The following is an 18,379-nucleotide window of genomic DNA, read 5'->3' on the forward strand; positions in this document are numbered from 1 at the left end:
TTCTTTACAGAACGGGTTGTTAGGCATTGGAATGGGCTGCCCAGGGTGGTGGTGGAGTCCCCATCCCTGGAGGTGTTTAAGAGTCGGGCTGACATAGCGCTGAGGGATGTGGTGTAGTTGGGAACTGTCAGTGTTAGGTTAATGGTTGGACTGGATGATCTTCGAGGTCTTTTCCAACCTAGATGATTCTGTGATTCTGTGAATTTGTATAAATGTACTTTTAAAAATTTACTTATGCAATGTATTGGAAGCAGGCAAAAGAACACGTATGTTGAGGTTATACCTACACTCTGTTCATACTTCATATTCCAGTGAGTCATTTATATGCAGACAATTACAAAATTAGAAATAAGTTAAGCTACACATTATAAACTTGCTGTAATGTTCAAACCAGATAAGAAAATGAATAGAAAGTACCTCAGTGGTGTGGCATTTCTAGTGAATTTTCAAATGTTTCACTTCCATTTGAATAATATAGGTTACTCCTCTTCTCAGACCTCTCATTACTAAGGGTTTCACATATTTGCTGTTACTTATATACCTCCCTTCTAGACTGATATCACAAACTTTGATCAATCATTTCCTCTCTGATTTTTTTTTTTTTTTTCCCCTGGGAACAAGGCAATTCCCAGTGAGGTCCTCCTTTTCACCCTTTTTAATAATGGGTGTGATGTTTCCCTGTTTCCAGTCACTGGGGTCTTCACCTGACTGCCATAACTTTTCAAATATGATGGAGAGTGTCTTGACAAGTACCTCAGCCAGTTCCCTTAAGACCATATGAAGTATCTCATCAGGTCCCATGGACTTATTTATGTTCAGGTTCCTCCGGTAGTCTCAAAGCTGATCTTCTCCTATGATGGGAAGGACTTCATTTCCCTGGTCCCTGCCTTGAAGTTCTGGGGCTTGAGAGATATAGGAAGAGGGATTACTGTTGAAACCTGAGGCAAAAAAAACTGTTGAGAACCTCAGCCTTCTCCATGTTGGTTGTCACCAGCTTTCCTGTCTTATTTACCAGAGTGGGTACATTTTCTTTAATCTTCCTTTTCTGGTCAACATACCTGTAAGAGCCCTTATTATTCTTCACATCCCTTGCCAAATTCAGCTCCAACTGTGCCTTTTTGATCCCATCCCTACATATCCAGGCAGTATCCCTGTATTTTCCCCAAGATACACGTCCCGGGTTCCACTGTCTGTGCATTTACTTCTTACACTTTTGTTTGATCAGGGTGTATTTACTCAGCCATGTTGGTCTCCTGCCTTTCTTGCCTGATTTTTACATGTGGGAATCAAGAGCTCTTGTGTTTTAAGAAAAATGTCCTTAAAAAGTGCCAGCTCTGTTCAGCTCCTTTATCCCTGAGGGCAGTTTCCCAGAGGGTCCCATCTACTAATTCCTTAAACAACTGAAAATTTGCTCTTCTAAAATTCAGGGTTGACCCTACTCTTCACCTGGCCCATATCCCTCAAGACTGTGAATTCCACCAGGGCATGATCACTGCAGCCCAGGCTGCCATCAATTTTGTCATCTCTAATTCTTCTGTGTTGGTAAGCAACAGGTCCAGTAACACTTCTCCTCTGGTTGGGCTGTCTGTCACCTGAATTAAGAAATTATCCTTGACACGCTCAATTTAATGCACTGCTTTCATTCTTGTCTGGCTCTTGTGCTTAAAAGTTGAGAAAACCCCCACATATATTTCTAGGCCACCTGAAATGGGCTATATTTTTATGTTTTCTCATCTCAACCTACTCCCTTCTCATTCATTTGCACCTGAAGTTTGAAAGTTGCCATCTGACCTCTCCCAACCTATTTAACACGAAGGGCTGTTTGTTACGCATTGACTATCTACTTGTGTCAGAGTTTTACCATATGGGATATTCCCAGAGCTAAAGCTAGAACAGATGAGATGGTGATCACTTGACAATTTGACAAGCTAAAATCAGCACTGGCCAGGACAGTCCTGAGACCATTCACTGTCAGGTCAATACAAAATCTGTGGCCTTTAATTAGACATAACAAAAATCATATTTACTAGGCTACACAGCTGGGACTACAGCACCTCTAGTAAACTTAGTGTCTCTGAAGCAGAATGAAATAGATCCTTGCACAAAAAATATCTTATTGCTTTTCTGTGGTATATGAAGAATAGTTAAAACTGTGGATGCTGACAGGTGGCAGATAATTGGGTGTATGTGTGTTTGTGTGTGAATTTCTGAAATTGATCTGAACTGGGCATAAGCCCACTGTTTGCTAGCTACAGCCAGTACAGGCTGGTTGTAAATTTTGATGAGACCTGAGCTAAACGAAAGTGACAAGTTCTGAATAACCTGATTAATAAAGAAATGAGAGGCAGAACCACCTAGTAGGAAACTCATCACGGATTGTGTTTCTGCTTGTAGATTTATATTGGGAAACCAGGGCCCGGGGGCTTGCAAAAAAAGGAGGTGAAGATGCTGTCTGGAGGAAAGATCCTGGAAGAGAGAGGAAGATCCTGGAAACAAGGGAATGTTGCTGGAAATAAGGGAAAGTTCCTGGAAATGGGGGAGATTCATGCAGGCAAGTGCTGGAGGATGCCCAGGGTCCTTGGCTGCTGATGCCAGTGACTGCAAGTAGTTGCATGGCATGAAACCAGCATAGCTTCTGCCTGCCTTTCCCAGAGCAGCAACAGTCTCCCTGCTGCAAAGGGAAGTCAGGACCTAGTGAATATAACTTGGGGGGAAAGGGAAGAGGGACATGAGCGGGAGTGTGTGAAGTACTCAAGTAGGGTAAGAGCTCTGATCTTGGTTTTTTCTCAAATGTACACCAATGTCCTTATCCACAGTAAGTTGTCATTTGCTCTGTCTCACCTGTAACACCTTTGCACCTAATGGACTATATTACCTCGCTAGCGCTCTGCTCTGCTCGTGACTGCTCTGTGCCCTGTGCTCTCAGATGGGCAGCCTCTTCTGAGAACTTGGTGTCACAGGATTCTGTCAATGCTGCTGGTGCCTAACAAGACGCTTACCTTGCTGATGCTGCTACTCCTATTTTTGCAGGTTTTGGTCATGCCCTAGCAGCCTTTGAAGCTACCCTAAGGCCTAAGTGGTGGCCAGCAGAGCCACCACTTCCTGAAAGCTCCACAGTTAATGGGTCAGGTACCTGATTGAGGACTCAGCAGTGTAGGCAGAGAGGAAATGATCATCAAGGCCTGGAGTTCTCACTCCAGGCTGATGGAAGTAGTCAGGGCTGAGATCTTGGTCCTTGGCCTTCTCACACCCCTCATCATGGAGAAGATTTGGAAGACCACTTCCTACTAATAAAAAAAAATGGGATGATTGGCAGAGGGTGCAGAACTTCGGTCTGTAGGTGGCCACCACTAGGTCTCTCTGCAAGGAGCTGTACTGCCAGGTCTCCACCTTTTCTGCAAACCTCTTCAGATGGCTGATTCACTCTGAAATCTCATTACCCCAACTCTAAGTGGCTGGAGAGCCACTTGTGATGTAGCTGGTTGCTATTTGCCTGTCCAGGAAGGTTAAAGTTCTTCTAAGAGTAGCACCAAGTTCTCTGACTGAAGAAGCCTGATGTGGAGCATCAGGACAGTGCTGGAGGACTGTGCCAAAGGGCCATGTCAGAGGAGCACACTCTTCTGCTACAGAGTTCAAAATGATCTAGGAAAAACCTAAGGTCATGAATCTCAGAATATTCTGTTCAATACTAAAATACTTACAACTTATCTGAAAATTTTATTAAGTGTTTGAAGAGAATTGGTGAATCAGACTTTCCTTCTACATCTAAAGAAAATAAAAAAACATTTGTTTTTTCTGAAAAGATCTAAGTTCATCTGACAAAATACACTACCAACTCCCTCCGTGGAGGTTGGAGAGGTGGTCTTGTGTTCTGATGCATAGTCGTGGAGTTTCTCCCTGAATGAGTGTTTCAAGTATACTGCATTACCCACAATATGCCCTAAGTGTCCTTAGTTTTAGGAGTCAGTAGAGAATGCTTCACTGGTGATTACTCTGCTCAAATTGTGCTGTTGTTTTCTGTGACCATTTTTGGCACTCACAATCTAGTTGTTCCAAACACTTCTGGACATGTTCACATCTCTTGATGACTAACTGGTTGTTTGCATAGTTCAGCTATCTATTTTCTTGAACACGTTTTTTGTTATTTGGGACAAGAGATTGGTTACATTTTACCTACTTCTAAAGCAAAACATCATTGAAGTTCATAGGCTTATGCTAACAAACAGCTATGCTAACTAGGCCTAACTCATGCTAGCTGCTACATAATATGATAGAGAAAAAAATCTGTCATAAGACCTAAAAAAATCAGACCGCTTACATAAAAGATGTTTTTCTTTAAAATCAGACTATTTAGATTTTATTACTTTCACTACCCGTCAGGATGTAAAAAATGTAGACATAGATTGCTTGATTTCTGTTAGATGTTCAGATCCTATATCATCCCAAGATGATATTCATGACACTCACCTGCCACTCAATTTATTGAGCCCACCACAGACAAGTCGACAAGTCAACAAGTCAAGAGCCTTGTTGTGATTGGCTTTGTAATGAAAGAAATGGGCATAAAGGCCAAGGATAGGTAGGATGAACATTAGAGGACTTGTCTGGAAAATGTAGTGATATAACTTGGTCAGTGTGATTACAAATATTTGATTAATACTCTTAGAAATTTACAGTTTTTTCCTGCAGCTCTAGTGGTACAACTCTGACTTATGCAGAGATGGCACCTGGTCTGTCAATGCCATATTTGTATCTAGATCACAGAATGGCTTGCGATTTTTTTCAAATATATTAGTGTGGCAAAAATACTGAATGTGAATAGAATAAAGCCTGTATGTGTGGTTCTTTGAAAGACAGACCTTTATTTTTTCATAAAATACTCTCCGTTAGTCTTTTGTTTTATAAAACAAATGTGGCTGCAGAAGATACAGGCCTGATGGTCTGAAATCCCACACATCCAGATAGATTCACTGCCTCTTTCATACTTCCATCACACTTTGCAGTTCAACACACTTTCCATCTTTCACACGCATAGTTGCAGACTGCTCTTAGTGAAATGGCTTGCTATATAAAGGTTAAGTGAGATTTGTGGAAGGAAGGTCAATCTAATCCCTTTAAAGTTGTGACATCCTGATAGGTGTGGATCACAACAGGTTTAGCAGAGCCACAGTGCTTGCCTTTTCCGCCTTTGACTATTTATCGTATGGTCTTCTTAGGAAACTGAACACAAATTTGTTCTCTAGCTTTTTTTCTAGACACGGTCTGCTTGTTAACAGTGCTTTGCTACCTATGAAGGTTAAGTCACAATAAGAGGACAAACTTTACATATACAGACAATTTCCATCATTTGCGCTAAATAATGAAGAACAGAGAATTAATAACCAACTCAGGTATCAGAAATTATTATATGCTAATATGCACCTAAAAGCCTTCAAAAATGGCTCTGTATTGGTCTGTGCTCTCATCAGAACTGACTAACAGGTGTTGCAGAATAAACATACACTCTGCTTTGGTGGATCAGGCCAGGCAGGACCAGTTTATTGCTACAGCTGTAGGAGAGAAGGCAGAGTGAAAGAAGTTCAGGTCTCCATCCATGCTGGCTTAAAACAAAAGCACTAGGGCATATACGCATTTACAGCAGATATAAACAGCCTTGTGAAGGAGCCTGATATGGCAGAGCAGTGTCTGCGCAGCGGGAAGCTTTGTTACAGCAGAGGTACCCCTTTGCCCCTAATAACTCAGGACCTGCAGCACCGTCCATACATCTCCTCAGCCTGTCCCCCTCTCTCCTGTGACACCGCTGTGTCCTTGGCCAACTTTTAGGCCTAGTGAGTACTGCTGCCACACAGGTACCTGTTGTGATTGAAAACAATTTCTGCTGCAGTGTTTGCTTGGTTAATGTATTTTTTCCAATTTTTCAGTTACTTATTTACATAATAAATGAATTATAAGTGCACTTTAAATCACAAGTTCTGTTTTTCTGCCCATCTGAATAACTTAAAGTATACTTATTCAGGAAAAAGGCATTCACACTGCTTAACTGTGAGAATGTGACTTAGGTTGCTTGATGGAAAGACAAAGAAAGTGAAAGAAAAATCTGAGAATGTCAACCCTGGGAACCAGAGGGACACTGGAAGGATGAGCGTGACACCACACAAAAGGAATAGATACTAGGATGGATACTAGGAAGGGCTCTTTCTCTGTGTAACAATGTTAACTGTACTATTGAACTATGAGTGGGTATTATTGTAACTGATCTATACTAACTATACTAACAGCACATTTAGTTCCATACACATGCCCATACATATACATCCCCTTTGTCCTAAAAAACATTTGAGTGTAACAGAAAGAAGAACAGAGAGCTTTAATTTACCTGGCATTCCCCCTGCAGGTCCCATAAACAGCAGTTGTTTGGCTTGAAAAGTCTGTGAGATCTGATCCCAGTCTGCCGAAGCTCAGCTCTGAACATGTCTGTATCAATGGACTGAGGAGGTGGTAAGATAGCGTTCAGCTTTTTTTGGTTGTTATGGAAAATTTCAGTATTTTTTACGTAAATGAGTTGAAACTGACCACTGGTTTAGTCTAGATGTTAAGGGTAATCAGTGCTTCCAATTTTAAATTGGACACTGAATGAAACATACCTTTCTCATAGACTTTGTTTCAAAGTTATTAGTGAAAACCCCTATGTTAAGTGGTGCTTTGAGCAAGAAATTAGTACGTGCAACATACAGGCCTATACAGGCCACAAACCAATGCTCAGATTCCAAATACAGTCTTTAACACGTTTTTTATGATATGGTTAATGGATCCGTTGTGATGCATCACACACACACACAAAAAAGTAATTTAGAATGGAAAAATGTAAGAAGTGAAAAAGAAATTAAGAATAAAAGACAACTTGCAGTTTCTTATGGATGAAGAGAACTTCAACCCTTATTTTCTATCATCCTCTACACAAAACTGAAATTGAAGGAGTTTTGAATATATGGACAATCACAAGAAACTGTTTTGAGTTAAATGAAGTAATTTTACCTAAAACAAGTTGTGTGTATTTTATTAAAATAACATTACCTTCAGAATCCTCAGGGAGGCAGTGCTTGCTCCTCTTTGTGTCTTCGTGAACAAGTCATTCCCATTCATTTTCAATTCATGGACTTTGTCTGTATGCTGCTTACATGCTGTTTTACTTTTGAGCTTTAATATCGAGTGAATCACATAAAACCTCTGGTGGAGAATCCCACCAACTTGCAGAGAAAACCTGCCAAATCAGAAAATAATATGCCAGATCTACAGACAGACGATAGCCTAAGAGGCATCTGTCTCCCAATTTGTGCTCGTGTTTGTTATAAAGAAGGGATATATGGAGGTCCAAAGAGGCTCAGACTCAGAACTTTATTAACGTATGTAGGGATCTTGTCTTCAGGCAAAGATTTTCTGTTGGGCCAATATTCCAGCAGTGTTATGAAGCTGCCTACTAATATCATACTACTGTTGAAGCAGTGAGCAATTACAAAATCTCAGAAGAGCCCTAAATGAACACTGTACCTTTGTCCCTAGCATGCTGAGATTTAAAAAAACCAAACCAAACAGGTTATTTCCTTTGCAATCAATAGGGAATCCACCATTATCAACAGCTCTCTGGAGCCAGGCTTATGGCCGTATGTGAAGCCCAAGGATACAGGTTGTGCCTAGTACTGAGCTGTCTCCTACTTGATGCTTAAACTATGTCAGAATTTGTTCTGTCTCAGCCAAAGCATGCCAACAAAATGCAGGTTTTTGTTAGAAAGCCCAGGCCATTTTCAGCAGCAAACATTTAGACATCTCCAGGGTGATATGGCAACTAAAGGAATTTAAGCCATGTAAGACTAAAATTTGAAATAATCAAAACCCAGTCCATTTGTGTAAATATCTCCCTTATTTTCCTTCCAACTCCCATTAAGTACTTGTTTGCTTCATTAAGGTCCAGCATGGTTTTTTAAAAAATTAAGTTTTAAAAGTGCAAAAAGTAATTTCATAAAGTGAATTGTATTCAGTTGAGTGCAATAGATGGGCTCAGAACACCCAAAAGCATTAACATTTTATGGATCTATAAAACCTTGAACAATTAAAAAAGGTTCAGAATTTTGCAGATGGAGACCTCAGCCTACTCGGTCCAGTGACAATGTCATTGCAAAGACCATCTCTGAAGAAACCTTATCTCTCTAATTTGACAGTCTTTTGATAGTAGTCTCTGCCTTCTTGAAGGGAAAAGTTAGGTAGGATGGGAAGAATGTGAAGCTGTACTGTGATTCCAAACTGATTTAACCACCTAATTTCAGCTTCTTGAAAACAAATCTTCAGGTTCTCTGATTGGTTTCCATTTATATGTGCGATTTCATCAGTTAAAACTGAGGGTAGAGTATGTAATTTCATTATTTGTTTCAAAATGGGAAACTTGTAACTGCTTTGGCCTTTCTAAAGAGTCTGTTTTGTTCAAAACAGGCAGGTGAAAGCAGAAGCTAGGAAAAACAATACATCAAGTTTGGAGGGTTTGATAAAATAACTAGAGCTTAATTTTAAACCCGACCATTCTCTTTTATGAAGACAAACCGAGAACTAATTCACACCAGAAAAGATTTGCTACTATACCCAGACAGGTAGAAACATCCCAGAAAATACCCTACTGCTATAACAGGCCAACAAAAAATGGTAGCATAGCTCAAAGATGCTGCTTTTCATAGAAACATAGTTTAAAAAAAGGTATATGTGCCCAAAATCAGTATTCCAGCAAGGGATGACTGTATGACTGACTGTACAGTAGAATACTTCTGCCAATACAGCATGCTAGGATACAAACACTAAGAAAATAACTTTTAGTATGAAGTTAGTAAAATAAATAAATATCATTTTTCCTAGAATAACTTATTCCAGCATCCTGTTCATCTACACACTGATCCCCAGTATTTATGACAGGTTTCTTTTCCTTGGAGTAAATACATGTCTGTCAGGGATTTTTCAAATAATACAGCTATGAAGTCAAAAGCCTGTAGTACCGAATTGTCCTAATAAATAAATGATTGCACATGTTTACTGTCTCCTATATTTGGGCAGGGAGTATTTAAACTTGAGATCAATTTTGATGGCTAGCATTTTCATAGAATCATTCAGGTTGGAAAAGACCCTTGGGATCATCAAGTCCAACCATCAGCCCTACTCACAAAGTTCTCCCCTACACCATATCCACCAGCATCTCATCTAAATGACCCTTAAACACATCCAGGGATAGTGACTCCACCACCTCCCGGGGCAGCTTATTCCACTGTCTGACCACTCTTTCTGTGAAAAATTTTTCCCTAATGTCCAGTCTAAACCTCCCCTGTTGGAGTTTAAAGCCATTCCCTCTTGTTCTGTCACTAATCACCTGGGAGAAGAGACCAGCACCAACCTCTCTACAATGTCCTTTCAGGTAGTTGTAGAGAGTGATGAGGTCTCCCCTCAGCCTTCTCCTCCTCAAACTGAACAGTCCCAGCTCCTTCAATCTCTCCTCATAGGATTTGTTCTCCAGGTCCTTCACCAGCTTCGTTGCCCTCCTCTGCGCTCACTCCAGCACCTCGATATCTCTCTTGTATTGAGTGCCCAAAACTGGACACAATACTCAAGGTGTGGCCTCACCAGTGCAGAGCACAGGGGGACTATCACCTCCCTCCTTCTGCTGGTCACACTATTTCTAACACAAGCCAGGATGCTGTTGGCTTTCTTGGCCACCTGGGCACACTGCCGGCTCATGTTCAGCTGCTTGTCAATTAGAACCCCCAGATCCTTTTCTTCCAGACAGCTCTCCAGCCACACCTCCCCAAGCCTGTAGCGATGCATGGGGTTGTTGTGGCCCCAGTGCAGGACCTGGCACTTGGTCGTGTTGAAGCTCATCCCGTTAACATTGGCCCACAGATCCAATCTATCCAAGTGTCTCTGTAGACCCTCCCTATCCTCATGCAGATCGACATTCCCACTTAAGTTGGTGTCATCTGCAAATTTACTGATAATACACTCTATGTCCTTATCAAGATCATCAATAAAGATGTTGAACAGAAATGGTCCCAACACCGAGCCCTGAGGAACACCACTTGTGACTGGCTGCCAGCTGGATTTAGCTTCATTGACCACCACTCGCTGGGACCGTCCGTCCAGCCAGTGCTTGACCCAGCAGACCGTTCACTCATCCAGGCCATGGGCAGCCAGTTTTCCTATGAGAATTCTATGGGGAACTGTGTCCAATGCTTTTTGAAAATCCAGGTAGATAATATCGACAGCCTTTCCCTCATCCAATAGTTGGGTCATCTTGTCATAGAAGGAGATCAGGTTTGTCAGGCAGGACCTGCCTTTCATAAACCCATGCTGACTGGGCCTGATCCCCTGGTTGTCCATTATATGACTTTTAATGGCACTCGAGATGCCCTGCTCCATGACCTTCCCTGGCACCGAGGTCAGACTGACAGGTCTATAGTTTCCTGGATCCTCCTTTCTGCCTTTCTTGTAGATGGGTGTCACTTTTGCCACCCTCCAGTCCAATGGGACCTCCCCAGTTAGCCATGATTTCAGGTAAATCATGGAAAGTGGCTTGGCGAGCACATCTGCCAACTCTTTCAGCACCCTTGGGTGTAACCCATCCGGTCCCACAGACTTGTGTGCATCCAAGTGGTGTAACAGGTCTCTGACCACCTCCTCTTCCACTGTGCTGACCTCAATCTGCTTCCCCTCCCCATCTCCCAGCTCATGAGGCTGGGTGTCCAGGGAACAGCCAGTTCCACTGCTAAAGACTGAGGCAATGTAGGTGTTGAGCACCTCAGCCTTTTCCTCATCCTTAGTTACCATGTTTCCCTCTGCATCCAATAAAGGAGGGAGATTTTCCCTAATCCTCCTTTTGCTGTTAACGAATTTGTAGAAACATTTTTTTATTATCTTTAACAGCTGCAGCCAAGTTGAGCTTTAGCTGCGCTTTGGCTCTCCTAATGTTCTCCCTGCATAACTTCACTACATCTTTACAGTCTTCATGAGAGACCTGCCCCCTCTTCCAAAGGTAATAGATTCTCCTTTTGGTCTTGAGATCGAGCCAAAGGTCCCTTTTTTTGTCTCAAAGGGCCCTAGATCACTGTCATTAATTTCTTAGCAGTTGTGGCTTCTCATGCCTTAGTTTAGGAATATGAGAAGGCATGAAGGAAGTGTAAACCTGAACATTCTCAGATACACATAGTTTGGGACAGGCCATATGGTCAATGTTCATGTGAGAACACATGCCGGTCTCGGACCAGCCGGGATTGGGGTAGCGCGCTGAATCATGACAAACTAACTCAAGTTCATTGAAGGGGGAGCATTGCCAAGAACAAATGACGCCACACTGTATGCAAGCTCCCAATTTATTACCACTTGTTTACATAGGTTCAGTTTTACTTCTACATCCTACTGACCTTCAGGTTGTGTCTGTTTACTGCTCACACGCTCACCATGCGCTCTGTAGGTGGTGTTCCGACCTGCTCTTTCTCACTCTCGCAACACGGTGTTCCATAATGTTGCCTCAATGTTATCCACAATCATTCTTCTAACCTCAAGGTCAGTTTACATTTTGCTAACCACCAATTCTTAATTCCCACAAACACAAGAAAGCAAAAACGTGCAAATGATGATAGAAACCTGAAAACCCCTGTTTTAATGGATTAAGTATTTTACACAAAATAGGATTTTAGTATTTGGAACACATATCTGGATGAGGAATTTACTTATACAATTTCTGATTAATGATAATTATACAGATAAAGTTTTTCATATGGTGAAAATTGCTGTACTTTCTTCACTTTATGGACATCAACATTTTACAGCTCCTTACATACTGTAAATTTGACAGTGTGTGGGAGGTTCAAATTATTTTTATACGAGTGATTATTATTTAACAGTAGCAAACACCTTCAGGTATTAATGATTCTGATTTTGCTTATTCAAATCGAGTTTGATGGACAGTAGAGAGTAACAACAGAATTAAAGTCAGACTCATTCTGGCACATGAAAAAATTATTCTCACAGTGATACTAGCAGAACAGAAGATTTTTCATGTAAATGGCTTTGTGGGTTTTTCTTTTTTCATTTTTTGTTTCCCAATTAATATAGCTGCAGATTTTTGGTTTTGCAAAGCTCTGATATTTCCCCTGTGAATTTCATATACTTCAAATATCAGTGTTTTATAAAAATTGTAAAGGCAACAGGATTTTCTGTTTCCTGTGAAATGTGTAGGGTTGGAATGTTTTTGCATTGAAACATTTGGGATCCTTTTCTCATGTTGTTCCTTTCTTTATTTTCTTTTTATTTGATCTATTTCCCATTCATTTTCTTTACCAGGTTTATTGTCAATACTTTTATTGTCAACCTTTGCTTACTTTTGTCCTTCTTCCACTCCAGATATTCTGTGCTCATTTTAATGCAAGAAAGGTAAGTAAAGGCTATACCTAAAATCCCCATAGTTCTCACAATCACCAAAATGCCTCATGTCCCAGACATCATACAGCTTCAGACTGAGGCAAATTTCTGCAGATCCTTACTGGAAGCCTTCATGATAGACATCTCTAGCAATGCCTGTTGTGCACAGGTATTACCAATACCACTAGACATTTTTCACTGACCTAGCTGGCTGTGTGTCCTGGTTTCGCCCAGGATAGAGTTAACTTCCCTTGGGCTGAGAGGGAGCACAGCTGAAGGGCTGGGTCCTGATCAATCATTGGACCATTCCATGGCATGTGATGTCAAAGCTCAGCATATAGGCAGGCGGGTGCTCTCTCACTCCGTTATTTTCCTTTTGGATTGGCTGGGCTGAGTTTCTCTGGTGCGGTCAGATCGCTGCTGGGGACGGGCTCTATACCCGTCGCCACTCGGTGAACCACTACTGCATTTTACCCGCTTTGGACTACTATTACTACTGTTGGTTCTGCTAGTAAATTTTATTTTATTTAACCTACAAATTTCACTTCAGAGGAAAGACCCTTTCAGAGGGCTAGGAGACTGCATTGGTAGTCAGGCTCTGAAGAGGCAGAAAAATCATAATGCGTATTGATAACCAGCTTTTTGCACCAGAGCTGACCGTGCCAGCAGCACTGGCAGAGTTGAATGCTACAGACTACAGTACTAGCACGAAGCTGGGAAATGGCTAAGGGTCAAGGCAGCACCAAATCAAAATCAACACTAATGCAACCAAAGTCACATCACTGGTATTTCATAAGGTTTTGCCTTAGGTGTGGCTGGAAGGAACAATTATCAGCAATGATTTTCTTGGTGCTGAAGGATGGCCTGAATAGCTAGGCATTAGTCTGTAGCAATCGCCAAGGCCTCCAGAGATGCAGTGTGCCGGTATTCAGAAAAAGCAGGTAAGAAGGCTAGATGGCTTGTAAGGCACTTCTCATTTGGTCTTCCTTAAGCTAGTAGCTTTCAAAGATGTCAAGGACAAGGCAGAATGATCTGGCACAGATAAAATGACCCAGCCTCCTGGATCTGAAGACTTAATCCTTCTGGCATGAAGCCCCACAACTTGGAAGCTACTGTGCTTCGTCTGTGATACAGAAGAGCAGTGGAATTTCTCAGGCACATTATTCTAAGCTGTGACAATAAAAATATGTCTGGAATGAAAGTCATATGATGGAACATGACTATCACAAGTGGTACAGAAAGATGCTTTTGAAATCAAAATATAATCAAAAGGAGTCAGACAAAAAGTATTACAATTCAGTGAGGAAATGAGAAGAACTGAAGGTTCAGCGTATGTTACCCCTTATGTTAAACACAGAGCACAAAGAAAGAACATGCCAGCTACAGATGCCACAAAGACGGACCTAAATCTGGTGGCAGAACTGAAGAATGGATGTGTGAACTAAGAACTTGCTTCTATAGATAAGCCATAGAGTGTAAAGCAATTTGATCAGAAACAAAATATTTATACAATATTTTGTATAAATTGTGTAAATATACAAAATATACAATTTATATTTTATAAAATACATGACTTTGATATAAATTTTGAACTGTCAGTACCAGCTATTCCAAACTAGAATTTTACATTTCCAGTGAGTATTTAGAAACATTAGTGAATAGATTTTACTTAAGTGTCTTTACCAGAGAGTCTAGAATAGGAGGCATAAGATAAAAGGGAGATTCTTATAAAATTCCATTCACACTAAAAACAGCCAGTAGGTTTTAAGACATTAATCTGAAATACGTGTGAAAACAAACTGGCAAGGCAGAATAAGCTGAAGTTTGTGTCTAAATGGGGAGGGGAAGCAGACTGAGGTCAGCACAGTGGAAGAGGAGGTGGTCAGAGACCTGTTACACCACTTGGATGCACACAAGTCTGTGGGACCGGATGGGTTACACCCAAGGGTGCTGAGGGAGTTGGCAGATGTGCTTGCCAAGCTGCTGTCCATGATTTACCTGAAATCATGGCTAACTGGGGAGGTCCCATTGGACTGGAGGGTGGCAAATGGGACACCCATCTACAAGAAAGGCAGAAAGGAGGATCCAGGAAACTATAGACCTGTCAGTCTGACCTCGGTGCCAGGGAAGGTCATGGAGCAGGGCATCTCGAGTGCCATTAAAAGTCATATAATGGACAACCAGGGGATCAGGCCCAGTCAGCATGGGTTTATGAAAGGCAGGTCCTGCCTGACAAACCTGATCTCCTTCTATGACAAGATGACCCAACTATTGGACGAGGGAAAGGCTGTCGATATTATCTACCTGGATTTTCAAAAAGCATTGGACACAGTTCCCCATAGAATTCTCATAGGAAAACTGGCTGCCCATGGCCTGGATGAGCGAACGGTCTGCTGGGTCAAGCACTGGCTGGACGGACGGTCCCAGAGAGTGGTGGTCAATGAAGCTAAATCCAGCTGGCGGCCAGTCACAAGTGGTGTTCCTCAGGGCTCGGTGTTGGGACCATTTCTGTTCAACATCTTTATTGATGATCTTGATAAGGACATAGAGTGTATTATCAGTAAATTTGCAGATGACACCAACTTAAGTGGGAATGTCGATCTGCATGAGGATAGGGAGGGTCTACAGAGAGACTTGGATAGATTGGATCTGTGGGCCAATGTTAACGGGATGAGCTTCAACACGACCAAGTGCCAGGTCCTGCACTGGGGCCACAACAATCCCATGCATTGCTACAGGCTTGGGGAGGTGTGGCTGGGGAGCTGTCTGGAAGAAAAGGATCTGGGGGTTCTAATTGACAAGCAGCTGAACATGAGCCGGCAGTGTGCCCAGGTGGCCAAGAAAGCCAACAGCATCCTGGCTTGTGTTAGAAATAGTGTGACCAGCAGAAGTAGGGAGGTGATAGTCCCCCTGTGCTCTGCACTGGTGAGGCCACACCTTGAGTATTGTGTCCAGTTTTGGGCACCTCAATACAAGAGAGATATCGAGGTGCTGGAGTGAGTGCAGAGGAGGGCAAGGAAGCTGGTGAAGGACCTGGAGAACAAATCCTATGAGGAGAGATTGAAGGAGCTGGGACTGTTCAGTTTGAGGAGGAGAAGGCTGAGGGGAGACCTCATCACTCTCTACAACTACCTGAAAGGACATTGTAGAGAGGTTGGTGCTGGTCTCTTCTCCCAGGTGATTAGTGACAGAACAAGAGGGAATGGCTTTAAACTCCAACAGGGGAGGTTTAGACTGGACATTAGGGAAAAATTTTTCACAGAAAGAGTGGTCAGACAGTGGAATAGGCTTCCCAGGGAGGTGGTGGAGTCACCATCCCTGCATGTGTTTAAGGGTGGTTTAGATGAGATGCTGGGGGATATGGTGTAGGGGAGAACTTTGTAGAGTAGGGCTGATGGTTGGACTTGATGATCCCAAGGGTCTTTTCCAACCTGAATGATTCTGTGATTCTATGATTAAATTGAATTTAAAGAATGATGCTACAGGCATCGATACAACAGGCAATACTAAAAGCAATGTGCATCCTGTCTGTGAAGACAGCAGCGCCTAAGCAAGCAGAACTGCAAGAGGGGGATGACTTCTCTTACTTTAACGAGCAACTCAGCACACTGCAGAGCAGAACCTCCAGGAAACACAAGATCTGTCAATAGGAGCTGTGAGGCTGCAGCTCATGCAGCAACTCAGAAACTGTTGAGAGGACCAAGAAACACAACTTGGTTCTCAGGTGCCAAAACAGTTTACAAGAACCAGAAGAAATTGTAAAGTGCTTGCTGCAACTGAAAGATACTGAACTGACTCAAGACAAGCTTGAAAGATGTGCCTGCAAGGACACAGCACGTAGGAGAAAGAATTAGGTGTAAACTGTATGTTGTCCAATTCACTCCGAGCTAAAAGATTTCATTATCCACGTTCACAGCTGGCTTCAGCAGACTAAAAGCCTTTTGACCTTTTTATGATCAAAAGAAAACGGAAAAAAGACTGACACCACATCAAAGCTCTGGCCAGGTCTAGGTCCCACTACTGTGAGAATCTGCATTAGCAAAGCTCACCCCTTCGTATGGTTATAATCAGGGGGTGAAAACATAAGTTTTGAATGGATTTTTAAAACTACCTTCACAGCTCCCAGGCATACCAGAAAATCCTGAGAAATGCCATATACCCTCTTTGCAGTGGCCAAAATTGCAGCGTTATGGGCAGTTCATTCAGTGAAGTGACCTCATAGGTCATTTTCTCCTGTCCCCCAAAGTAGTATTTATACAAGCTAGAAACAACAGTTCATTCTGTGTTATTTAAAAAGACCAACAAGAACATAATGGTGTTTGCTTCTTTTATTATGAAAGATACAAAAACACAGAGTGTAGTGAAGCTATCATTAGAAATGTGAACTTTTTTTGAACCAACTTTCTATTTACATACAGAAAATTCCCCAAGTGGAACAATATCAAATGTGAGACACATTATCAGAATATACCATATATACAAGTTCAGAGATTTAATATCTCTGTTACTCTATACATGATTGTTACACAAGAAGTCAATTCCTACCTGTCTTAAACAAGTATTTTAAATTAAGCTTATAAGACTACTCAAGCAAATTAAAGCAGAATCTGGGCCAAGTTCTGCTATCTGAACGGTTACTTTATAAATACAGTACAAAGTAACAGCCAGGTTTTCAGCCAGGCTTAATCTTCTGTTGTGTCAAATAGTCCATGCTCCAAATTGATGGAAGTAAAATAATGGAAACTATTACCGATTTTAACTGACATCAAACCAGAAATAACTCAGGAGTCAAAGGCGCAGTGGTTTTCAGATCACTCATCAGTTATTAGGAAAAGCAAGTCTTTTTACTTGTTTTTTTAAAACTCTTCCCTCAAACAGAAAAGCCAAATAAAACACTTGAGCTTGCTTTGTGTGATCAGACATTGTTTAAAAAGAATAATAAAAGAGGACACACCACTCTATATTGTTTTTAACTGGAATCAACTACTGCTTAGTAAAATAAGGCACTTTTTCCTTTAGATCAATCCACTTCCCTAGTTTTTAGTTTAGCTCCATTTTACACAGAGAAGTGATTTCAGCTATGCCACTTGTGACAGCAAACGGGATGTTGTTAAGAACTGTTGCTCTCCAAGCATGGATGGCCTCAACAATACCTTCTGGATTGCTTGAACCCAAGTCACACAGTGAATATATGGCTGCCAGCTGCACACCCCAGGGAACACCTGCAAAAAGTTAACACAAATCAGCTTATAGAAACTCTAATATGCAATAATGGGTTTGGGTAACCAGAATCTAAAGACACTATCAGTCCAAGAGTTGGAATTAAAACACATCAACGACTGGGATGCCTAAAACCAGAAAGTAGCAAGATTACAACTTGCACACAAATTCCATAGTATCTCACTTTATGCTGGCACTTTCCAGTTTTCTGAATTCAGCAAGTTTTCAGTATTCAAAGGGCATAAAAGATTTGAGTATCTAGGGTTATTACTCCAGTTAAGAGTGATCAGACTTTTATGAAAACAGTCAGGTTTACACAGAGTCTGAAACTGAGACATATACCACTTAACTTGGAAGAACTTGAGATTGCAAGGAAGAGAAGCTGTACAAGTGGTTCAAAACAGCTCCCTAACATCAACCAATGCTTCACTGCAAAATGTACTTAACATCCAGAATAACTTAGCAATATAGACCTCTGCTGCCCTAATTGCCTTTGCTTTGTCTCATTCTGGAATCTGGACTGTCTTGCAACCCTCTCCCAATACAACAGTCTTGCTAGTAGCAAGTTTCAGCATGAGCCACTCAGGTAACAAATTAGCTATTACTGCTCAAGTTAAGATCACCCTTTGAGTTTTCTGAGGCAGCTGATACACTGTTACATGAAGCAGTGTAGTTCCAAGGTGGTGGCTGAAACTATCTCAGAATTGTTCTC

At 41.6% G+C, this 18,379-nt stretch overlaps 1 protein-coding gene across 4 annotated transcripts in view; it reads right to left on the reverse strand.

Annotated features, from left to right (window-relative positions):
• Positions 1-16,757: 16,757 nt before the first annotated feature.
• The window catches only part of ICE1 (interactor of little elongation complex ELL subunit 1), a 39,233-nt gene continuing 37,611 nt past the window's right edge, over positions 16,758-18,379 (reverse strand). For all 4 annotated transcript variants that reach the window (XM_074830432.1, XM_074830442.1, XM_074830452.1 and 1 more), the window contains one exon: positions 16,758-17,669. In XM_074830432.1, the coding sequence (XP_074686533.1) occupies positions 17,488-17,669 (182 nt within the window). In that variant the 3' untranslated portion in view covers positions 16,758-17,487. The remainder of the gene's footprint in view (positions 17,670-18,379) is intronic.

The sequence above is a fragment of the Strix aluco genome, chromosome 1 (genome assembly GCF_031877795.1).
Source record: "Strix aluco isolate bStrAlu1 chromosome 1, bStrAlu1.hap1, whole genome shotgun sequence".
NCBI lineage: Eukaryota > Metazoa > Chordata > Aves > Strigiformes > Strigidae > Strix > Strix aluco.